This window comes from Schistocerca gregaria, chromosome X, assembly GCF_023897955.1.
Source record: "Schistocerca gregaria isolate iqSchGreg1 chromosome X, iqSchGreg1.2, whole genome shotgun sequence".
Taxonomy (NCBI): domain Eukaryota; kingdom Metazoa; phylum Arthropoda; class Insecta; order Orthoptera; family Acrididae; genus Schistocerca; species Schistocerca gregaria.
Genome location: NC_064931.1, coordinates 821829816 through 821855930, shown reverse-complemented (window position 1 = coordinate 821855930; position 26115 = coordinate 821829816). Strand labels below are relative to the sequence as shown.

Sequence of the window (26115 nt, the reverse complement as noted above, 5' to 3'; positions counted from 1 at the left end):
GGCTGTATACATGGAAGAAGCCTGGAGATACTGACAGGTTTCAGATAGATTATATAATGGTAAGACAGAGATTTAGGAACCAGGTTTTAAATTGTAAGACATTTCCAGGGGCAGATGTGGACTCTGACCACAATCTATTGGTTATGACCTGTAGATTAAAACTGAAGAAACTGCAAAAAGGTGGGAATTTAAGGAGATGGGACCTGGCTAAACTAAAAGAACCAGAGGTTGTACGGAGTTTCAAGGAGAGCATAAGGGAGCAATTGACAGGAATGGGGGAAAGAAATACAATAGAAGAAGAATGGGTAGCTTTGAGGGATGAAGTAGTGAAGGCAGCAGAGGATCAAGTAGGTAGGACGAGGGCTAGTAGAAATCGTTGGGTAACAGAAGAAATATTGAATTTAATAGCTGAAAGGAGAAAATATAAAAATGCAATAAATGATGCAAGCAAAAAGAAATACAAATGTCTCAAAAATGAGATTGACAGGAAGTGCAAAATGGCTAAGCAGGGATGGCTAGAGGACAAATGTAAGGGTGTAGAGGCTTATCTCACTAGGCGTGAGATAGATACAGCCTACAGGAAAATTAGAGACCTTTAGAGAAAAGAGAACCAGAGATCAGATGGAAACCCAGTTCTAAGCAAAGAAGGGAAAGCAGAAAGGTGGAAGGAGTATATAGAGGGTCTATACAAGGACGATGTACTTGAGGACAGTATTATGTAAATGGAAGAGGATGTAGATGAAGATGAAATGGGAGATAGGATACTGCGTGAAGAGTTTGACAGAGCACTAAAAGACCTGAGTCGAAATAAGGCCCCCGGAGTAGACAACATTCCATTGGAGCTACTGACGGCCTCGGGAGAGCCAGTCCTGACAAAACTCTACCATCTGGTGAGCAAGATGTATGAGACAGGCGAAATACCCTCAGACTTCAAGAAGAATATAATAATTCCAATCCCAAAGAAAGCAGGTGTTGACAGATGTGAAAATTACCGAACTATCAGTTTAGTAAGTCACAGCTGCAAAATACTAACGCGAATTCTTTACAGACGAATTGGGAAAACTAGTAGAAGCCGACCTCGGGGAAGAACAATTTGGATTCCGTAGAAATGTTGGAACACGTGAAGCAATACTGACCCTACCGCTTATCTTAGAAGCTAGATTAAGGAAGGGCAAACCTATGTTTCTAGCATTTGTAGCCTCAGAGAAAGCTTTTGACAATGTTGACTGGAATACTCTCTCTCAAATTCTGAAGGTGGCAGGGGTAAAATACAGGGAGCGAAAGGCTATTTACAATTTGTACAGAAACCAGACGGCAGTTATTAGAGTCGAGGGACATGAAAGGGAAGCAGCGGTTGGAAAGGGAGTGAGACAGGGTTGTAGCCTCTCTCCGATGTTATTCAATCTGTATATTGAGCAAGCAGTGAAGGAAACAAAAGAAAAATTCGGAGTAGGTATTAAAATCCATGGAGAAGAAATAAAAACTTTGAGGTTCGCCGATGACATCGTAATTCTGTCAGAGACAGCAAAGGACTTGGAAGAGCAGTTGAATGGAATGGATAGTGTCTTGAAAGGAGGATATAAGATGATCATCAACAAAAGCAAAACAAGGGTAATGGAATGTAGTCAAATTAAGTCGGGTGACGCTGAGGGAATCAGATTAGGAAATGAGACACTTAAAGTAGCAAAGGAATTTTGCTATTTGGGGAGCAAAATAACTGATGATGGCCAAAGTAGAGAGGATATAAAATGTAGACTGCCAATGGCAAGGAAAGCGTTTCTGAAGAAGAGAAATTTGTTAACATCAAATATAGATTTAAGTATCAGGAAGTCATTTCTGAAAGTATTTGTATGGAGTGTAGCCATATATGGAAGTGAATCGTGGACGATAAATAGTTTCGACAAGAAGAGAATAGAAGATTTCGAAATGTGGTGCTACAGAAAAATGCTGAAGATTAGATGAGTAGATCACATAACTAATAAGGAAGTATTGAATTGGATTGGGGAGAAGAGAAGTTTGTGGCACAACTTTACCAGAAGAAGGGATCGGCTGGTAGGACATGTTCTGAGGCATCAAGGGATCACCAATTTCGTATTGGAGGGCAGCGTGGAGGGTAAAGATCGTAGTGGGAGACCAAGAGATCACTACACTAAGCAGATTCAGAAGGATGTAGGTTGCAGTAGGTACTGGGAGATGAAGCAGCTTGCACAGGATAGAGTAACATGGAGAGCTGCATCAAACCAGTCTCAGGACTGAAGACCACAACAACAGTTTCTTTCCAATATCTACTTTTATAGGTGACGATGTAACTGAGTTAGTTTATGTAAACTTTTCTTTTATTCTGTTTGTTTTCTTAGTATGCTGTCATCTCATAAATATTTACATCACGCACTTTGGCGAATATGATACCCTGGGGAAATCTGACATCTCTACTTCCAAAATTGTCTGTTCTCACTGGCAGAAATGTACCCTCTTCTGTTGTGATCGTTTTAGATAAACTGGACTTCACATGGGTCTTTTTACCATCTAAAACTTCATTTCTTTTTAATGGAGCCAGTAAGGAAATTTCTCGTCTTAATTGATCTTTCTTTCCTTCTATCCAAACGATTTTCCCTGTATAGCCCAATATTTTCTTGGTTTTGTTTAACTTCAATGCTGTGGTATGTGGTTTTGTGGGTTGTTGGAATATGGTCTCTTGTTCTTGACTCCCTCTCATCCTTATATAGGGAATACTGCCGAAATGGTTGACATGACCTCTCCCCCCCCCCCCCCCCCCCCTCCTGCAATGTGGACCTCTTGTGTTCAGTACTTCTACGCCTTGAAAATGGCGCAGGAAATCATTGCGTAAAATGGCTTTGAAATTGTGGTCATGCTTCCATCTATTTCCACATTCTGCAAACCTACTGGTCAAATTACCCTTTTTCCCCAATCGATTCAGTCTGCAGTGCAGTGGTGTTACTGCTCAACTGCTAGTAGATTTAATGAAATAAACACATACCTTTTTGTGTGTGTGTGTGTGTGTGTGTGTGTGTGTGTGTGTGTGTGTGTCAATGACAAAAGTAGGCTATCTGCCATTGATTTTACGTTGCAAAGCTAAGTTTGCCGCCTTAGTGAGTCCTATATCTTTCTAGTTTCACTTTGCAGAGGGGGAGTGAGGGGCAGTGGCAGAACCACTCCCATACACATTTCCCATGTTTGAATGTCTTTGAGCACCTCAGTAACCTGTTTGGTTAGACAAGCGATGATGTGCAGATCAACAGTTTGCTGTCTTGCAGCCAATTTTTCTACAACAGGCACATGTCAGTGCCAAGCACTCAGGAGGCATGTGACCTGGGGAAGATTGCATGAATTACCAAAACCTCTCGCATAGTAAAGAGTGGTACAGCCTCTCTTAGTGTGCTGGGCGAAGCACACTTCACCTCAGCATCTGCCTGTGAGCCAGTCCTGGGAACAAATAAAACTGCACAATGAGCTTCTGCTTCACTGAGTAGAACCTCAGTCCGTTAGTTACTTTCCCCTCACACATAGGTATGACACGATGCAGCTCTTATCCTGTCGGCAAAGTGTTCTAAATCACCTCTGGAATTTTGGTGTTGGATGGAAAATTGGTCCCTGTGATATCTAATGCTATGCTAATATCCATATCTATCCACTAGCCCATTTGCAAGGATGTTATATGTCATGGTATTTCTGAGCCCTTCCATGGAATATAGGTAAGCACGTGTCTCTCCATACAACTTGATGTTGGAGACTCCTGCCAACACTTTGTCACTCAATGGGGACAGTTTGTCTACATCCGTTAAATTTATATGAAAGTATGGACATTTTTGCCTTGTTTATTCATGAATGTGGTATCCAGTGAGCACATTGCAACATCAATTACAGGCAGGGATGGAACTATCTGTGGGAACACTGGAAATGGGAAAGCCGAGGCTAGCTGTGGGTGCAGTGCTGGTTTACAGGGTCACATTTACGAATCCTTCATTAAAGCAGCTTTGTAGAACTTGATTCTCCATATGGGGTTGATTGAGCCGTGCTTACATGTCAGGATCTCTCTCCAGCTGTTCCGGTGACCTAGTGGTGAGCCTTGCTTTAAATTACACACATGTAAACAAGCAAAAAGTCTATGGTGGCAGCTTTCAGTGATGTTGTAGGCAGCATCAGATGCGGTGGCATCTTCTCCATAAAAGCTTGCAACTTACATTTGTTAATTGATGAACAGCATGGCAGTGACATGGAGTTGGTGCCCGAAATCAGAGTGGCACTTGCTCGTCATACCCATGACATGGCCTAAGGCGGATGCAGCAGACACCTCTGCGAGGTCGTATGGGATCCCACAACAGCAGCAACACTAGTTAGACTGGGGCAGGCAGTCCAGACTGGGTGCGCTAAGCAGGCATCCGTTGCACCACGGCATGCAGCTGGGTGACTCTGGCCAACACTTTCACGCATTCACTCATGATTTAGTAATTTGTATTTGGCACCTCAAAGCCAAAAATGATGAATTTGACATCTCACATCTGACGGTAGCTTGTACACTCCCTCAGGACTGTAGTCAGGATTGAAATGTACTCAGGCTTAGAAAAAGAAACTGCATCAATTTATTTGGTCATGAGGGATTACATAGGGAGTATTGCCATGGGGGCGAGAGAAGATAACTCTTTTAGCCCCAGACCCATCTTGAGGGAGAAGGGGAAACTCGGAGGTAAAGGAAGTAAACCATTTAGTGTCTGCTCTAAGCGACAGCTTGGAACAGAAGAGAGAATGTTTTTCAGCCATGGTTTCAAGCCCTCAGTCTCAGAAGTCAGGTGACCCTTTCAACTTGATTTGATCGGCAAGGTGTCTGTGCTGAAGACAATACTATTTTGGCATGAAGCGGCCGATTGTTGTCGCACCAGCTGAAAGGCATCGGACAAAAAAGACAGCGTCTGTATAAAATTTTAATAACAAGAATTACCTGTGCTCAGGACTTGAGGACACATTGTACAGGGTTCTGTAATGACGAAAGGAAAATTCAAGAGTTGAAAGTTAAGAAAAACATATGCTACAGTGAAGCTAAAAGAGCTTTCAAAGCTATGCAACCTCCTGTGTTTGCTACTTCTTTTGCATTGGCCCTTAAGATGCCAATCATAAAGTGTAATGCCTCCAAACAAACCCAGACCACAGATTCAAGTATGAGTACAATCACTTGGCAGTATACTTAGGAGGAAAAGGTACACTCGCACCAGAAATCATTCAGAAGCTGTTGACGATGGACACAGAACCTCAGCCACATAGTGCTGAAATTCAACTTAATTGTAATAGGTATCGATATACCGAATGCAACATAAAAATTTGTGCTGGACCAGGACTACAATCCTTACTTCCGGCATGCTCCCCAGACAATCTTCCACATGTCGCACACCTGTCTACTGGGTGGTTATAATTAAACTTCCCTATCTAACATGTTATAACATGGAAACTAATTACCATATGACTAATGATCGTGGTAGCATTAATGTCAAGAACATGGGGAAGAGAGAATGCAGACTCAATTCAATTGAAACACTTTTAATGTACTGCTATTGTACATCGTACCGGTACCATTACTGCTACAAAAGGGGCTCAATATGGTGCCCAGCAGCGTCCAAAAGAGTATAAAAGTGCAGGATTGCATTCTTCTCCATAGGTATGCTGGCTACCTCTCTTGATATGTTGCATTTCAGATCAGCACAAGTGTGAATGTTCCCCTGGTAAACCCTGTCCTTCAGGCAGCTCCACAACCAGAAATGACAGGGAGTGAGATCAGGTGATCGTGGTGGCCAAGCATTTGGTAACAATTGGGTAATAATTCAATTGTTTCCAAATGTGTTTTGTAGAAGCAGGTGTATTTCACAGCGATCTGTGTTGGGCCCCCATCTTGCATGAAAACTTTAGAGTTCAATGAGTCTCTCTCCTGTAGGACGTGTTTGACATGCTGGTGATGGATATTGTAGCAACGCCTGCCGGTCACACTGCATGTCTTTGGTCCTTGAGTGCAAACCTGTTGCAAAACGAATGGGCCAGTGATGAATGTAGCCATGGAGCCACACCATACGGTTACCCATTCACGATACAGAGGAACTTATGCACAGTGACAGGAGGTGAAGAACCCCACACTTAGCAATTTTGTGTGTGCACCTCACCTGTCAGAAAAATGAGCTATGCCGGTCCACGGGATGGTCCAGGGCAACCCCTCATCAACTTCAAGCCTTGTGAGAAAGTGGAGAGCAAAGTCAACACGTTGTCGTGCATCTTGTGGTGCAAGCTGCTGTAAGATATGGATCTTGTAGATACGATACAGCCTTCCATACAGTGGACCACGGGATGTTCAATGGTCGTGATACTGCACACACAGTGCCTGACGATCTGGAATTGCACTCAGCATTGCCTGCCATAGCAACAGTGATTTCATGAACCACCTGTGGCACAACCGGTTGTCAGCCTCTTACCAGAGCAACGCCCAGATCTCCAGTTAAGTCAAACTACTTCATCATGCTCTGCACAGCAGATGGAGAAAGAGGACCCTTCTGTAATCCTTTCAGCTTGCAATATTATTGAACTCTTGCTGCATCATTACTGTTGTTTAGATAATAGTGCTTCACCAATAATGCCCTGCTCCTTTTGTCCAAGCTCACATTGACACGTCAACAAGTGCACTGCGACTGATCAGGTGTGTGAGGCTGTGAATCAAAATGACTGATTACGACACCTGGTGGTCATAGTTGGAACTGGATGGTGGTGCTGTTACACAGGGAAGTCATGTACCCCATACTCAAGACATAAAGTCCGGTACTTGTACGGTAATTAGTTTGTGTGTTATAATGTGTTAAATAGGGACAATTTAATTATAACCACCCGGTATTCCTCCTCATAGATTATTAATTAATTTATTCACACTCGTACATCTCATGGTTCCTATGCAGGGTTTTAGAATCCAGGAAATGAGAAGTCATAAACTATCATTGTCATTTTTTTTTGTAAGGCAACAACTCACAGTATGTAGGAAACACGGGTTAGAATCCTGGTCCGGCACAAATTTTTGTGTTGTATTAGGTAGTACATTAATATTTATTACAGTTAAGTTGAATTTCAGGAATAAATTTCAATATTTGAAATTGTAGTCAATCATCAAATTTACACATACTGCTGCACACCATCAGAAGCCCACTAAGTTGTTCTCTCTACTTATGCAAGCAACTCTTCCCATCAGTAAGGAAAAATGTCACATCAAAGGTCATTTGAAATTAAAGAAAGTGGCAGCTAAACCTCAGAATCAAACAACATTCTCCCTTTCCAATTGTGATTACTGTTGAGGATAGTGATAGCCACATGTAGGAACCAATTAGTTGGGTAGTGTGTGTGTGTGTGTGTGGTCCCCCCCCCCCCCCCCCCCCCCCCCAACCTCTTGGGTAAATCGCCACTGCCGAGGGAATAGGACAAGGACAACTATAGCTTTTCAGTGGCTCCCACAGGGACTTCTGTGTTGCAGTGGAACTTGGATACCAGTTGTATTTGGAAGAATTACAGCCCCTGGCTCGGGAAAGACCATTATGCACCTGCTTACAAGAAACTCATTGTAAAGTTGCTGACACAATTGCATTAAAGGGCTACCACCCCTACTGGAAGAATGATGTTACTGGAAATAGGTCTAATGGTGGACTGGATGTTTTTGTTGATGACAGATGCAACATCTCTCCTGTCCCTCTTACCATGGTGGTACAAGCAGTTACAGTGGAATTTCTCACATGAATTTTCTTCCACCACATGGTCCATTGGATGTAGATGCACTGACAGAACTGTTCCATGCACACCCCTGTCCATTCCTCTTTGAGGGGACTTAAATACACACAATGTGCTGTGGAAGTCGGCTACCACATGTTATCAAGCACTTCACCCATTCAGAGAATATCTGCCTTTTGAACTGTGGTCAAATGATATATTTTTCCGCAGCTACAGGGTAATTTCAGCCATAGACATTTTGTTTGCTTCCCAGGTATTGCAGACTCCATTCAGTGGGAAGTGGCCATAGGTTTTCATTCCAGTGACCACTTACTGTTGTGGATTTGCCATTTGACTCTTTCGGTTGTCGGCAAGAGACCACGGAGATGGGCAGTTCAAAGGGCAAATTGATTGTGGTACTGTCACTGGTCCATTTTCAAACAATGAGATTTTGCTCAGAAGATGGTGGACCATATCACATGTCAGATGCAATGAGTTGCCACAGGTTTCGTTCCCCAGTCTAGCAACTGTCTCAAATGGCAGCCTGTCCCATGGTGGATGACGAATGTCTCTTGGCAATCAGAATAAGGTGTGGTTATTTGAATCTCGATTCAGTGTACAGAAGTGGTTTTAATGAAACACAAGCTTTCACAGTCACTAATTTCTTAAAATATGACATTTTGTCACCTACTGTAGGAGACATGATGGAATATCTAGAAATAAGATGGTTAGCCTTTTGGAATATCACTGCATTTTTGCACAGCATATACACATTATAATGGTATCGTACTGAGAAAGACTGTTCCTTTTGTAGCAGATGTTGGAGCGCTGTAATAACCATTATACTTACGGTCTTAACCTAACACCATAAAATAACAGCCATGTTGATAGTGTTTTGTTGTTCTGGCGTGGGGTGAATAGATCTTAGTTTCATTTGTTAGGTCCTTAGAAAGAGTTGTTTGCTAAAGAAGTGAAGCACTTCTAGATTGTGGAGGAATATTATAGGAAGGTTACTAATCTGTCAGTTGTAAAGTGCTTCTTTCACTTGCACTGCAGGCATGGACCATAACAGAATGAATTGAGTGTATAGGAAGAATTAAAATGAAGTATTAAATTTCACTGGCATGAGGACAAGTAATTTGTTGCAAGTCATGGTGGGAGCACTCTGCAGGGACTTGATAAAATCAGGGAAACAGTACTAGAGCTGGTCAACTCAGCCCTCAGACTCACTTGTAAACTCATTACCAGTGTCCATATTCACAGCCATGAGGTGCACTGGGCCAAGCCAGCTATAGACATCCGGCATAGCAAGCCTGAGAGATCCTACTATGTTCATGAATAACTGCTGCTCACCTGCAGCCTGTCGCAGTTCTATAACGAGAGGACGACATTGTACTAAAGTTAACAGGCGGCACGTACATTCTACTGGACAGACACACAAGGAGGCAGAGTAGCTCCAGCTGGGATAATTTCTAGCTACTAGTTGTTTAATTTTATTAGGAATTTGTATCATTTAATGTTGGATGAACCAGGTGCCCATGCCAGAGTACTCTCAGATTTGCCTTAAGTTTTCCTTGCTTGTTCTTGCAACAATTTGAAATGAATACTTAATTTTGTCACGTGTCATCCAGTCTCTGAACAGTGGCATTCTATACATTTCTTTTGCTCAAATTCTTGTTTAAACTATCTTGGTCCCATGCAAGGCTAAAAAAATTTTTTTTTATGAATGTTCTGGAGTAACGCCAGATGTTCTGTTGAAAAAAAGAAAGTAAAATAAATTTTGATAACAGACTTACAAAAAGCTTTCCTTTGATGTTATTGAAAAATTTTTGTAATATTTCTTACTTACGAAAGAAACTGCCATCCAAGTTTCATCTTGGGACCATTGTGGGAACGATCAGCAAGCGGGAAAGCGCCGGCAGACAGGCACATGAACAAAACACACAAACACACACACACACAGAATTACGAGCTTTCGCAACTGGCAGTTGCTTCGTCAGGAAAGAGGGAAGGAGAGGGAAAAATGAAAGGATGTGGGTTTTAAGGGAGAGGGTAAGGAGTCATTCCAATCCCGGGAGCGGAAAGACTTCCCTTAGGGGAAAAAAAGGACAGGTGTACACTCGTGCGCGCACACACACACACACACACACACACACACACACACACACACACACACACACACACACACACACACCCATCCGCACATACACAGACACAAGCAGACATATGTCTGCTTGTGTGTGTGTGTGTGTGTGTGTGTGTGTGTGTGTGTGTGCGTGTGTGCGCGCGAGTGTACACCTGTCCTTTTTTTTCCCCTAAGGGAAGTCTTTCCGCTCCCGGGATTGGAATGACTCCTTACCCTCTCCCTTAAAACCCACATCCTTTCATTTTTCCCTCTCCTTCCCTCTTTCCTGACGAAGCAACTGCCAGTTGCGAAAGCTCGTAATTCTGTGTGTGTGTTTGTGTGTTTTGTTCATGTGCCTGTCTGCCGGCGCTTTCCCGCTTGGTAAGTCTTGGAATCTTTGTTTTTAATATATTTTTCCCATGTGGAAGTTTCTTTCTATTTTTTATATATATATTTTGCAAAATTTGTTTCATTGTTTTGAAGTAGTAAGAAAACAAGATAGGGCTCTGCATTCAACAGAACAAATGTTCAGTATGATTTTTAATGTTATTTGCAGTCCTGTGGGTTACATTCAGCATCAAAGAGAGGGTGGGAGTGTTACTTATGTCACATCTTAAAGAATATTAAATGAACAGTTATGAAGTAACTTCATAAATTGAGTCTGATTATAGCAGAAAAAAATTGTACATCTAGGCACGTGCTCAACAAATGAAAAGTTTGACTAGTTACTATGATGTTTGTACCCAAAAGGACAAGAAAATGCAAAGATAAAAATATGATAGCACCAGCGAAATTGTGTACATTATATGAAAATAAACTGTTTGAGCAGTACAAGAAGTTTGGGTAACACATTAGAGAAAAGTGACATGTTGGTGGTGCAAGCCAGATCGGCAAGGGTGTAAGGCAAGGGTGTAAGTGTAATAATGATTCTTGAGGGTAGTTTTTTTCTGTCATTACAACTACAAAAAGCATGATTTTTCATTTTTTCACCAGACGCATTTCGCTTTATTGAGGTAAAGCATCATCAGTGGTGGTGATTTTCGCTTGATTTCTCGCTTACACTGGGAAATGCCGTCTGCTAGCACATCATTGATGTTTTTCTGCATAAGACACTGATAATTCTGGTATAATTTTAAGTTGTTCTGCAGCACTATGCATTTATTATGTTTTTCACAGCGTACCTTTACACACACCACTGTTTAATACAAAAACAAACAGAAAGCAGCCTATGTGCTAGAATAGTTAAGTTGCCAGTTATCAAGCTGGAACCATTTGTTCGACAATTTTGCAAAATCAGGAATATATATTTCGGTTACGATTTTCAACATATCCCTACAGTCACTACTGCACATACATTCAGTTATGATGTCCTTAAAAGGGGGATTTCAGCAACAAATAAGTTACACACTTAAATAATCATTTTAATTACTACAGAGAACTTCTCCAGTGTTTTTTGAATTAAATTTTTATTTCAGTTTTCAAACAAAACGAAGTTACAACTAGTTAAGTGTTCTTTATCACAAACCTAGTTCACTAACTGTCAAAGATAGTTAGGTTCAGGTTTTGCATCTAGCTTTTATTTCTCTGGGCAAAGATTTTCAGCATTCTCACAACACGAGACATAATAGACTGTAATGGTTTTTATCAGTAATACCAAGTGATTATCAAGTGACAATTGATGGCTCATGTGGTCACTCAAGTTCAGAGAGAGTCTTGTTTCCACACACATCTTCACTAAGAATTAAATAAATGGAATTCAGTGGACATACTTATTGCATCACTTGTAAAACCAGGTGATTCGTGCACTCTGTGATGCCACTTGCATATAGCCCTGACATAATCACATGCTGTAACATAAAAGTTAAGTGGGAAAGCAAAATACCACAAAGCTCAGCCATATTTGATAGGAAATATTGAACATGTTGTCTTGGCGAACTGAAATGACAACTGTTCATTTACACCTGGCTCTCTTTTAAGCACTGAAATATTCATCTTCCTCATAGTTCTTCTTCTGCAAGGACTTCATCACATAATTCAAATTACTATTCAGCTGTTCAAGGAAACAGTTTGTTTGCTGAAATGAGTTATTTTCTTCCTGTGCTGCATGATTACTTTACACACAATGTTTCACCTTACCTTAATGTGAACAGCTCTATCATGAGGTGATGTGATTAGATTGAGGGGAATGTATTTTGGCAACACTAGAAAAAACAGATGCACATAAATGTAGCACTTCCTGGGACAGTTGTTTCCAAAATGAAAAAAATCTTCAACATAACAATTAGCAGAGAGCACAATATATGCATGAAAAAGAGGAATTCGTTTGAAAAAAAAAAAATTAAATAATAGACTTGTTGCTTAATCACAACATCCAATATCTGGATTATCTCAAACGTAAACAATACTGAAGTAAAATATACAATGCATGGACAGCTACTGTGGCATCAGCTGCCAACATCAGATTCTGTTAAGTAGTTGTTATATACTGAAACATTTTAATCATTAGTCCAGCTTACATTTTGCATCTTTGAAAAGTTGCAATTCAGTCAGTGTCAACTTTGCAGAAACACTTGGAACATATGCTACTATTTTTGTTTGTTTCCCATCTTTTTTTAATGCAGTGGATTGATTCAGTAGCTTTTCCTTGCACTGCCCTTAATGAATCTACAAATACACAAACAGCCTTTGATTGTGTGAATCAGAACATTCTCTTAAGTAAATTAGAATATTATGGTGTCATCAGCAGTGCTGTGAAATGTGAAATGGTTTGTATGCTTACTGAACAGGTATTTTTCAACAACACTGTTTTCTGTTAGATAAGAGTCAGTCTTCATCTGATTGGGAATTAATTGCCTGTAGAGTTCCTGACAGTTCCATCTTGGGTCCATTGCTATTTCTTGTGTACATTAATGACCTCTCATTCACTATATTGCCAGATGCTAAGTTTGTTTTGTTTGCAGATAATGCAAACATTACAGTAAGCCGCAAGTCAAGTACAGATTTAGAAATGGCTGCTAATCAAATACTCACTGCTGTTACTAAATCATTTAAAGCTAATTCACGGTCATTAAACTTTGAAAAGACCAGCTACATGCAGTTCAGAACCTGCAACAGATTTCCTTTCAGCATGTGTATAGCATTCAGAGGCATGCAGATTGAAGAGGTTGACAATGTTAAATTTCTGAGATTACAACTTGAAGTGCATACCACAGAATTGCTGAAGCGCTTAAACAAGTCTGTATTTGCAGTAAGAATGATGTCAGATGTAGGAGATAAAAAAATATGAAAAAACTTGCATACTATGGTTACTTTAGTCTATTACATCATGTGGGATGTAAATAAAATAGAAAGAAACTTCCACATGGGAAAAATTTATTAAACACACACACACACAACCGTGTGTGTTTGTGTTTTATTTATTGTGCCTATCTACGGGCGCTTTCCCGCTTGGTAAGTCTTGGAATCTTTGTTTTTAATACATCATGTGGGATCATATTCTGCATAACTCGCCAAAGCAAGCAAAAGTTTTTAGCATGCAAAAGCATGTAATGAAACTCAATTGTGGTGTAAATTCAAGAACATCATGTAGAATCCTGTTTAATGGATGTGTATTGTAACCACTGCTTCTCAGTGTATTTATTCGTATATGAAATTTGTTGTAAGTAATATTTCTCTATTTCCAACCAATAGCTCAATACGTAGTATCAATTCCAGAAATGCGAACAATCTACATGAAGACCTAAAATCACTTATCTTGGTCCAAAAAGGGGCCCAATATTCAAGAACAAAGGTTTTTAATTAATTGCCAGCAACCATTGAAAGCTTTGCTTCAGATAAAGCACACTTTAAACAGAGTTTGAAAGACTTCTCGATTGGCAACTCCTCCTCCTTTATAGGTGAATATCTTACCAGGGACTGTTAGACAGCTTAAGTAAAAATTTCTGTCAGATTTTAGTGTTGACAGCATTTAGTCACAAAAGTCAAGATTAGGTATTTTGTGCATGATAAATTTATTAATTTTTGTAGTGAACTTGAAGAACAGTTTACATCGACCGACAACACCTACTGGTAGGCTTAGTTTTAGAAGAAAATCGTGCTCACAAAATTATATTGCATGCGATCAAATGCCGCAAAACGGAAAGAGAATGGAAAGAATTACTCCATACAATCTGCAAATCTTCCGTGAGAGCTCCTGCTTACAGGGCCTACAAGACAAAGCAGGCATAGCATTGGGAGGTTTGAACAGTTTCCAAGAACAATCCTGGCAAATCATTGAAAACATTTGCTAAGAGAAGATGTTTTCATTTAACATATTTTGTTAGAGAACTTTTAAAGAGCCCTGTATTTTGTCCAGATTACTTTACATTGTATATTTCAACACTGCCGTGTAACTTTGTATGGAAACACTGTTACATTATTTCAAAACACATTTATATTCCAGTGTAGTCCCCTTGTTGATAAAATTAACATTTAATACGGTCACATCAGATATAAGTGTGAGACAATCAGATTCACAAACAAAAGACCAGGGCAGTGAAAGCGAATAACCATATGGCTTGAAATGTTTTTATGTTTCACAGCATTTTAGGCATGAAGGACATGCCAGTATCTGCCGTGTGACAGTGTCCCATTTACTCATTAGGAGGAGGACAGAACAGCGACGTAATGCTAAGAGTAGGAATTGAATTCGATCCTGGCGGGGAAGAAGGGGTGGAGGCAGGGACAGACTCCCTGTTTATGAAATGGTAAATGCCTGAAGATCCACATGAATTTAGGAACATTGTGAGCATGGATGTGCCTTGTCGATCACTAATGATGGGATTCACGTAAGTGACAAAGCAATGAGAGAAGCTATTTCACAACGGTGCGACCCCAAAGATGCAATAACAGCTTTCAGAATCCTCACCGATTGCGGCCACCGTAAGTGATCCAACTTTCGTGGCTATTCTCTCTACACTGTCGTGCTGGGCATACAGAAGTAATGCAAAAGATGCAATCGGACACATGCAGTACACTCACCAATTAAAGTGAGTAGACCTACATATGATGAAAGCAAAATTATTTGCACATTTGTGTAAAACATAGAATTTTGAATTTGTAGACGTGCCTTTCTGTGGTACATTGTCGATAGGATCATATGGACACGTTTCCTAGCTTTATGCCTCAATAAGCACACTTACACCTTCTTAGTTTCATTCAATTTCTACAATAAGAAGCTATATTTAGGTACACGGCTTTTATAAACGGCAATACAAAGACAATTTTCATTTGTTTTATTACTGTTTTTGTAAAAAATTACTCACTGAAAAAGGTGTAGAATGTCTCACCCAATAACAAAAAAAGAGCTCAAGAGCTAATGTATTTCTTATTGTTGACCACACATCAAGCAGAAAGCCTGATCGAAATGCTGTGTTCTGTGCATGCATACACACACCTCTTCTACTGTGCAAGCGTGGAACTGTGGCAGAATAGAATGGTTCCTATTTCTGTCTACCTACCTACTACGTATGTCTATCCATAATTTGCCTTAATGTGAGTGTGTACTTACTGCACAGTATGTGTGACCCCTGATCAACTGAGATTAGAAAAGCTATCAAAAAATTGACTTGGCTGTTATTCATTTCTCATCTGCTCGTTGCTATATTATTATTATTATTATTATTATTATGATGATGATGAACTTTAGATTAACAGTGGAGGGTTTCGGGTTTTACTGCTCATCAGTAATTAACACATTGAGTACCATGCCCGTAATATTACTGTGTTTCCTGTTGGAAACAGTGCCATGCCTATAATATTACAGTCACAGCACCTTCATGAGAATTGCCGTGGTAGTCCTTACAAAGATGATGTGCCCGTAATATTACAAGCATTGCATTCTTTCCAAAAGTGAAGACAACATAATATTACTGGTATGACACTCAGAGTATTAAGTTTTGTGCAGTATGCTTTCATTCCCATTTTTTTTTTTTTTTGTTATGTCTTTGCATTTTAAATGTCTTGAAGTTTTTCATCTGTATAAATGATATTGAAATAAAATTAAATGAACTGGTGTTGCTGAAATAGTTACACCAAGTAAGTTAAAAAGTTTCAATTCAGTTAATTCATACGTGCTGTGACCTCAGTTCATGAGATACGTAAAACCCAAAACCAAAAACATTTTAATGTATTCTGTAGGTATTGCGTTCTGGTATAGGATACTTTCCCATTCATTTCAGTTGCTGGTAGTGTGCCAGGACAGAACAACCAAATGAAAAATTACATGTGTAGAAGGCCTCTGTTCCTTCATTTGTCAGTTCAGTCGCTCTTTGGAAGTTGCACCTGTCAGATGTGAGATATATCCAATAGGATGTCTGAAAAAGATGATAAAACTTGTCTTTCAAAAGTCACACCAGCTTCTACAAATGAATCGTGAAACCTGGTGTTGTGGAATTTCCTGTCCAACCTCTTCATCAGCTAAATGTGATGTGGATCCCAGGTACTGTAAATAGCATCAAGACAGAAGCAGTGTTTATGTAACTGCTAACATAAGTGTGTAATATTGTATGGAGACTGTGCTCAGTGTGGTTTAGTCAGAATGTGATGGGATAATAGAAGTGTCTTCATTTCTTTTTAAGTATCCAATTACAGTTGAAACTTTATTATACTACTGCAGGGTGTGTGTATGCCAATGGGCGTGGTTCGTTAATAATCGTATTAAGTGTGAAGTGGTTCAGATTATAAAGTGATTCTCTTTTGTATCCCTAGAACTATGAAGTTACTGCAAGAATTTGAATTGTCATCATAAAGGAGACAGTTTGAGTCGTCGTCATTCCTCTCATTGTCCTCTTACTTTTTGCAGGGAGAGATTTTGGTTTCCTTGATTGGAATTCATTTCAGTACCTCCTACTCCTGCAAAAGTGTATCTGTAACCTAAAGTTCAAATCTTGGTTCACAGATTAGTCACATATGCAGTTGTGGTTCACATGACCATTAACATGAAACGAAAATTCTCTCCCATCTTCGTAGTGTCTTTAACCACACCCTCTTGATAACACTGATCTGCACACCTCTGTTGATTGCATTGTTTTCATATCTACACAGGAAAAGGTAAATAATCTTCTAATAGTTGTATTCTACACAGTTGATATCCCCAGGAAAAACAGAAAATATATCATGAACTTTAGTTGACTTAGTTGCTGCACTGAGGTTGCAATTATCGTGTTGTCATAAAAATAGCAACCACTCTTTCTGTACTGTTGTTACTATGGAATTTAGTAATTACTGATATTTCCTGTATTGTTTTTTATATTAGCTGTCAGTGATAATTAAAATGATGGTGTTTAATTATCAGAATTCATCAGACCATTGTGTATAATAATATTAGAGCATGTCATCATCTTGCTGATAAGGTGCCGTGTAGGGTAACCAATAGCATAATAGCCTATTTACCCACAGATAATGGTGATTCACATGCCCCCTCCCCCTCCGCCTTGCAATTTAGATGACAGAATTACTCACATTCAGTCTAACAAGGGAGTGGTCCAATCAGATATGTCAAAACGTGCCCTAAATGTTTTTACACAGGAAGAATACACAAAAAGAAATGCAATGTCTCAAGTTTAGCTGCTAAGAAACCTGCAAGTATTGATTAAAGAAATGTTGAAAATTGCCAAATTTATAGCTCTCCACGTTGCTAGAGATGTAGACACAACACGTCAGGTGATGTTTAGTAAACTCAGGTAGCAGACTCTGCAAGAGAGGCGCTCTGCATCGCGGTGTAGCTTACTGTCCAGGTTTCGGGAGGGTGCGTTTCTGGATGAGGTATCGAATATATTGCTTCCCATTACTTATACCTCCCGAGGAGATCACGAATGTAAAATTAGAGAGATTCAAGCGCGCACGGAGGCTTTCCGGCACTCATTCTTCCCGCGAACCATATGCAGCTGGAACAGGAAAGAGGGTTAATGACAGTGGCACGTAAAGTGCCCTCCGCCACACGCAGTTGGGTGGCTTGCGGAGTATAAATGTAGATGTAGGTGTAGGTGCATATCCTCGATTGACTGCACATCGATAAATAGATTACATGGCCCAACATGATCATAATTTGTAAAATGAATTTCAGTTACCATTGATCTGTTTTCTGACACAATTGTTCAGTTACTACTCATTCAAATTTGCATTTCATTTAACAACTAAAATAATTAGCAGTTGCCTTTGCAGTATTGCTAAGTGTTAACAATGGAATTAAAGCTGAACTTTTTACATAATTGGTAATAGCATCTTTGTGCAGTTTCCAGAGTTTCACAGTAATGTGCAATCCAGTTAATGTTTCCATTCTTGCTAAAATGAAACTGAAGAACATGGTACGCATTCGAAATTGCCTACTTGTCCTGGAGATGTACATGTGTGTTATGTATTAGATAATTTCTTGTACAGTCATTTGAATGAGGTAGACTTCTGTTAGAAATTGTGGATACAGTACATTAGAAGAAATATGAGATTGTGTTAAAATCCAGAACAAAAACACACTATCTTCCTAATCCAAAGAAAATATGTGCAGTAATAGCTTTCACTGGGAAAGAAATGGCTGTTAATGTTTTTGGTAAAACAGAGGAAGGAGAAAAGCGTAAATTTAAGCAGCATGCAAAACCAGTTTCATTTTATGTTGTAAAATCTGAACATGAATTGTGTAAATGGAAGAAAGAGCTATATAAAGTAAGAGATATGCACAAGAGGGAAACTTGCAACAAAAATGTGAAAGAAAAATGATTAGTAAGATTTTGAATTGGTCAAGAGAGTCAATGCACTGTTGCCAAGGGACATCGAAGAGATTTTGCTCTCTGAATTGCGAATGAGGTGAACATTACTGACTTCCAGGGTACTTTAACCTAGTTAAACAGGAAAAGGAAGCCGCAAAATTAAGAAGTTTACTGCAAGTAAATGTGTAGAGGTGGTGGCACAAATACGTATTACTGTAAAGAAATTAGTAGTGGACATGAAGACGAAGCTTCTTGTTATCTTGTAAAATGCTTTGTAGAAAGGTTTCACACAAGAACTGTGTGCAAAATACACTTTATTGTTCAGGGTGAAAAAGTCGCTTGTGTAGTAAGAGAATGCCATGACACATCAATATAATATTATGTATTATAGTACCAGTGATAAGTATCAATGGATTACTGTTTCTGCAGCATAATATCTATCTTCAGGAACATCAGAGCAAAGTAGGACCAAATATTTTAAAAAGGACTCTTTAGATGCAAAACTCTTGTAATTGATGCAGCAAAGTGTGGAAAAATAGAATAGTTTTCAGTATTACATTTGGAATGTCTTCTTACCAGTTGCAGAAAATTAATTCATTGCTCTTGTTGAATTCTGGCCTGGAAAGATGCCTCTGTCTTTTAGGAGGACAATGAAAAGCTTGTTAATATATTTCAGATTCCACCCGGTACTAATATAGTGTGATCCAGCTTCTCCATAAAAAAATTTTTTCGCCTGTGCATTTTTCAGTAATTTGAGGCATGCAGCCACGAGATGATAGGTCCACAACTGTTCAGTACTAATGAATTTGGGTAATTTTTTTGTTTCATCCATCTCTGTTGCAGTGATATAAAATTCTGCTGCAGTGATTACCAGTTTTGGGCTGACACACCCATTCTCAAACCACACACATTGCTATAAACTGTAATTATTCATACAATATGGTGCCAAAATGCACAAACACCTTCTGTACAGCAAAGTATACTGTAAGTAACAAGTACTGTCATTGATTTTAGCCTGTGTGTCTGCTGCATCTGACTGTTGTGTTGGCTTTGTTGGCTGGCCAGCTATTTTTTGCTTATTTCATTGTTACGTGTGTTATACTTATGCATGCTATATCCTCCTAAAGTTGTTTTTATTGATGGGATTCTTTTTAGTTGATTGAGGATATGCCTGACAGAAATCGAGTGTGTATAGTTACAAATATCACTGTTCCTTTTTTGTTGTTAAGAAATTTGTGTTGTGTGTTGCATTTTTTAATACATAGGTGATACACTGTCTCATCCAAAGAATCTGGACACCACTATGTAATTCAGAACTGACCACTAGATGTCATTAGAAGTGGACCTGTCAGTATAAAAGGAAATGGGGAGTATTGTGTTGTCAATAGAAAAGCAGTGACAAACAACTTTGTAATAGATCGATCAGGAGAGCTCAGGGACTTCAAATGTGGACAAGTCATCGGACTTCACTTGAGTAACAAATCCATTGGGGATATTTCAACCATTTTATAGCTTCCCTGGGTAATGTGATTGGGAAATGGAAAACAAACAACCACAGCTAAAACAAGACCAGGCAGACCTCACGTCCTGACGAACAGGGACCATCAAGCGTTGTGGAGGGTGGTTGTAAAAAAGATCACATAAAATCAGTGAAAGGAATCACATGTGAGTTCTGAAGTGCTACCAGAAGTCCAGCTAGCACAAAGGAAAGTATGTAGGGAGTGAAAAAGGATGGGGTATGATGACTGAGCCGCTCCTCATAAACCGCACATTTTAGTGGTCAGTGCTAAGTGACACTTCAGTTGGGGGTAGTTATGCCACTGGACTGTGGATGACAGGAAACAAGTGATTTATCATGAATCATGTTATACCCTGTGCCAATCCAGTGGAAGGGTTTGTGTTTGGCAAATGCCTGCAAAATGTTACCTGCCATCTTGGGTTGTGCTAAGTGTGAAGTACAGAGGAGGTGATGGTGTTACAGTGTGGGGCGCTTTTTCCCTGGTTACAGTGTGGTCTGCCAATTTTGCTTTAGAAAATGCTAACTGTAGAAGTATAAGACAGCATTTTACAGCATGGTGTTCTACTTGCAGTGGAGGAACAGTTTGGAGACAATGATAGACGGTCTGAATGTGATATTTTAGTTCGACTAAAATTTTGTGTACTATGATAGAAGGATACAGAAGTAGTAAGCTTTGTCCAATGATTAATGAATGCTATGGGAGTTCCCAATATGCTATCATCAGTTGATAAATACACATCATGGGCACTTATATGTTAGAATATTATGAAATGAGTTGGAGAGATTGTCAGTGTGTGCGTGTGTTGCTACAGTCCTGGCCTGTGTCAGCTGGACAGTTATTAGCAAAGAATTGTTTTGTGGTTAGTGAACACTGAATTTTTCACTGTAAGTCTGTCTGTAATATTGTCTGTCTAGGATATTGCAATCATTTACTAAGTAAAGTGTCTGCAATACAGTTGGGGAGTAGACCCTTCATATCAGTTCTCTTTTTTTTTTCTCTCTGGCCCAATAATGTATTTGATTAATACAATAAGAAAGGGTAAAGTATGAGATGTTGGAGTGACTGGTGGTCGTGGGAGACAGCTTCAATTGTGGCCTGGTTTGGGAGTCCTCTTCATGGCGGTGTAACCCGAGACAAGTGTTAATTTCAAACATTTTAAGATACTGTCATAAACTTGCTGTTCGAATTAAAAAAATGAATAAATAAACAGTTAGTCCTGTCTCATATTCCCTTATAAACACTGAAAGAATCATTAAGCTGTTGTCATGCAGTTTCTCTAATTTTTTTTTTGTAATTTCTAATTTTAATAGGTTGTAAACTTCAAGGAGCCATTACGAATATTTTCCAACCAAGAATTGGATGATCTTGGTCTAAGGTACTACTCACCTGAAGCACATCGTACAGCTTTTGTGTTACCTCGCTTTGCTCAAAAGGTGTTGGAGCCGATATGTACAAAAAAAGAATAGGTAAGGTTGTGTTACATAACTGTACCTGTTTAAAGCTGTAAAATTTCACCATGGATAATGGTTCTATTTGTATTTTAATTTTTTTCTTTCTCTTATTGTTACAGGAATAAATGTAGTTTAAGAAGGGCTAGACATTCCTCTACAAACATCTGCATTGCTAATACTCAGTGTTGTAAGGTTCATCCAGTCCTACACTCGCTGGAAAATATTTTTTTAATCATGTAAAATGTGGTGTCAGATCTGTATCGTGTTTGTGTACTTACTAGAAATAAAATTATAAAATTTTATTTAAACTTTTCTGGAAACATAAGTGACACACAAATCTTCCCTAAACTACAAATGCCATCGAAGCACCCCATACTTACATTTTTAGTGGTATAATTTTCTTATAATACAACAATTAGTGTTTTCACCTCAGTTTTATTACCCGTTCATTAGAAACATATTGTCTTTTATAGGTTTTTAGGACTGTGTATAATAATATAGTAATCTATGTTTCTTTGGATTTGTTGCATCCACATAGTTTTTTCCTTTTCCAGAAAAGTTGTGAATATTGCCTTAATGCTCCGTTACATTTGATCATCATTGCCTGCCAAGCATTAATGGAGAACTCTAGTATTATCTATCATTGTTTGTTTTGAAAACTTCCCAGTGTATGTTTAATTTTTTTCTTCCTGATTCCACACCGTGCATTTTGCTGTATGCACTGCAACTGAGAAATTTGAATTATTATTTTTTTTATTTATTTAGACACAGTTTTCAGGCGTGGGTAGAAAAGTCAGTGCAAACTTCAGTATCTCCATTCATATCAAGATCATATATGCCTGCAGATGGTGTGTCACATTTGCATAGCCCGAATCTAAACTGGCATTATGGTTCTTACACTGAGTTAGCTTAATTACTGAGTACAAACTGTTGAGCCTGTAATGACATTGTGGCAGCTATCTGTTGAGCCTGTAATGACATAGCGGCAGTCATGAAAGTGAAAGCTTTGCAATTTGACCAAAACTCCGTGATCATACTTCCTAGCTGAGCGGAAATTATCAGGTTAACTTTTATATTTTAACCATGAAGCAACACTACTTCTCTGATTATTGATTAGATTATCAGTTGTACAGGTGAGAAGGCATCCTACAAAAATTGGGAATATTTTACTTCCCCATAATTCCTGACTACTTTCTATGTCAAGAAGACATTTTAGTTCGTGAAAAGTCCAGTGTGATATTGGAGAATGCTTCATAAACCAATGGGAGGTAATTTTTCTCTGTTTCAAGTGACTGCCTTAGTAGCACGTGGTTCTTGTTCCTGTGATCCCCACGCCGCCGTCTTCCTCCAACTCTGCTGTTAGAAGAGAATTCATTCTTAAAAATGTAGGTTTAGTCTTCTATTAATAGTGGAACAAGTGTTAGGGATAACTTCTGTAATGCAAGAACTAATTTTTCTGAAAACAGGTCATTTACCAGAGATTATTTGTAAGCTGGGTGTCCATTAGATAATGGTCAACATCGGAAAGTGTTGGAGCAGTTTTCATATTTTCACATTCAAATGCAGACCTTCTTTATTTTTCACACAACATGATTTTCATAGAAAGTTTTGGTTTGATTTAACTAGTTCTCTGTAGAAAAATAAACATAATCGATGTTTCTCTGTGGTATCTCTCTCTAGAACCTAAACCAAGCTAAGTTTTAGCCGATTCATATTGTGGCAAATGGTGCAGTAGGAAGTAAAAAAGTTTCAAAAATTGTTTATTCATTTGCAGTAGCACCATGAATACTGAGGTTTTCTTATGATTTTTTGCTGAATTTAATGCTGCAAAGTGGAGTAGTCAAACAGGGAGTTCTGAATTGACAGACAGCATGGCTTCTGTATGATAGAGAGAGAGTGCTCCACTAAGCCAATGACACACTGGTGCCTGGTCCACACACTCACAGCCATAATAGGGATTATATAATATCATTTGCAATGTTATAGTTGAGAACTTACATGTAGATTGACATCCCTGGAGACAAAAATCATATCTGTTGTATCTTACAAGGGATTATGAAGTTAATTTTGGAGCATAGTTTGGTATTACACCTGGAAATAATTGGGCAGTCACAGAGTCGCCACATGTTTCCTGCGATGCTGAAAACTCTGAATTATGTTAGTAGTCATAAGAATGTTACCATGGCCTCAGCCATTTCTGGTCTTGGGCAGGTCTGTCCTGTAATGCTAAGCACATTGTGCTGGTACGCCATTAGGAATGAGGCCCACTTGAGTTTGAGCAGAGGGTGTTGGCCACTGTACTGATGAACAATAGTGTAGCTTTCTGAGTAGACAATATATACAGTAGATTGAAATTCCCAATTTTCTCAGAAACTATTTGGCTTTATAAAAGACATGTCATCTTCATATGGTCCAAATTTATCTTGACCTTGAGTCAGTATCTTTCATTAATAGCCAGTTATTTCCCTAGAGTACACAAGGCTATTTCAATTTTTAAAAAACTTAACCCACAAAAACTTTGAAGGGACTGTCACTGACAGAAGTTTTGATGTTTTCTATAATATAGGAACTAGAAATGGGGGGAAAATTTATGGAAGCAGAGACCTATCTGATTAGTATAATTTCTGTCATAAACACAGAGTTAAAGATGTTTAAAGTGCACCTATACATTTCCTTGTATCTGCACCTGGCTACACAGCTTTGTCCGTTTTTGTTAATGTTTTTGTTGTGGTCTTCAGTCTAGAGACTGGTTAGATGCAGCTCTCCATGCTTTTTGTGAATATAGAAATCTAATTGATTGCTGCAAATATAGAGTAATATGTTAATTGGGGCTCTTCATATTTTTACTCTTATTGCAATACTATCTAAGTACATGCCACTGACTGGGGATGTGTATGTCCCCATCTGCTATTAGTCTGTGCCCTCCCCTCGTCTCTCTCTCTCTCTCTCTCTCTCTCTCTCTCTCTCTCTCTCTCTCTCTGTGTGTGTGTGTGTGTGTGTGTGTGTGTGTGTGTGTGTGTGTGTAAATCCTCCCCCCACCCACCACCGTCCTGGCTCTCACTTGGCTACCACAGGGACCCTGCCTTTGCAGCATTACTTCCTTTCCATGTTGCAAGCTTACAGTTTCACTACCCCTTTCCCCCTGTGCCTCTCCATTGGATAGTTTTCTTGGTGCAGACCCTGCTTCGAGCTGGTGTATGACTTGGGACTCAAGTTTCCACTTCTGGCTTTTTCTGCAACTTTTCATTAAATAAATACATGGTTCCCATTGTTTGGTTTCACCTGCCATCAGTTTTCAAAATTCTCCAGAAGTGCAGATTGTGCAGTGAAAGTCGCCCAATGTGGTGTATGCTCCACCTTTGTGCCTTTCTATCTTTGCACCCATCCCTTTAATAAGGTGGTACACCCAAAACCCAGCACTGTAGCCATCCCGTTGTGAGGAAGGGGGTGTGGGTTGTCAAGTACCTGCACAGTGGTAGCTCCTTGCCCATGCAGGGATTGCTGTGTTGTTACCAGAGCTGAAAACTGTCCATGTACGCAAGGAGTATGTGCCCACTGTGACTGGGGCATAGTTGACTCTGAGCAACGAATTCCTGGCCAGGTATTCATTTTTGAAAGTGGGTGGCACCCATGAGGAGAGTCCCCATTCAGTGGGGGTGGCACCATGATGAATGAGCCGCAAATGAAGCAGATGAAGTTACCTCCCGCTGGTGGCCATATGGACCCAGAAGTCTCAATGGAAGGAAAGTTTTTGTCGAATGCATAGAGATACGACCCTAAAATGTTCCCTTTCCTGGCTACACCTGGGAGGAACATAGGGCTAAGTGCCAAGCAGAGAGATACGACCCTAAAATGTTCCCTTCCCTGGCTATGCTGTGGGAGGAACGTAGGGCTAAGTGTCAAGCAGAGATACTCCCCCCCCCCCCCCCCCCCCCCCCCCTCCAATACTTGGTTTGCACAAGAAGTGATTAGGGATTCCTTCTGGCCACAAATCTCTTATTCTTTGTGGAGACCATAGAAGTCAAGTTTGGGGCAACCATCTCTAAAATGAAATGTGGGTCAGTTTTGATCAAAACAGCGTCCCCTGCCCAGTCACAGGTGCTGCTCAGATGTAACAAGCTGGGTGTCCTACTGGTGACCCTCACTCCCCATAACAGTCTAAATATGCTTCAGTGCATCATTTTCCACCAAGACCTATTCTTGCAATGTGATGTTAGGTACGTAACGACTTGGAGTGACAGGGTGTACACTTTGTCCATTGTGTCCATTGGGTGCCAAAGGTGCCTTTATCTTGGCCTTTGAGGGTAATTCATTGCCTGAAAAGGTCAACGTGATGGTATGATGGTATACTGAAGTGATATGAAACCATATGTCCCCCCCTCTCAACCCCCCCCCCCCCCCCCCCCCCCCACGCCCTGCCCCCATGCGGTGCTTCAAATGTTTGAAATTCCAGCACATGTCTTCTTGTTGCAAATGCTGGCCCCATCTACAGAGATTGTGGACAACCACTGCATGTGAACACTCCTTGTGACCCTCCC

General features: G+C 39.7%; 1 protein-coding gene across 1 annotated transcript in view; it reads left to right on the top strand.

Moving 5' to 3' along the window:
• The window catches only part of LOC126299319 (spermidine synthase), a 71809-nt gene extending 49930 nt beyond the window's left edge, over nt 1-21879 (top strand). Inside the window, exons 5-6 of the mRNA XM_049991144.1 lie at nt 21437-21592; nt 21697-21879. Coding sequence (XP_049847101.1) covers nt 21437-21592 — 156 coding nt within the window. The 3' untranslated portion in view covers nt 21697-21879. The remainder of the gene's footprint in view (nt 1-21436; nt 21593-21696) is intronic.
• Nucleotides 21880-26115: the final 4236 nt, after the last annotated feature.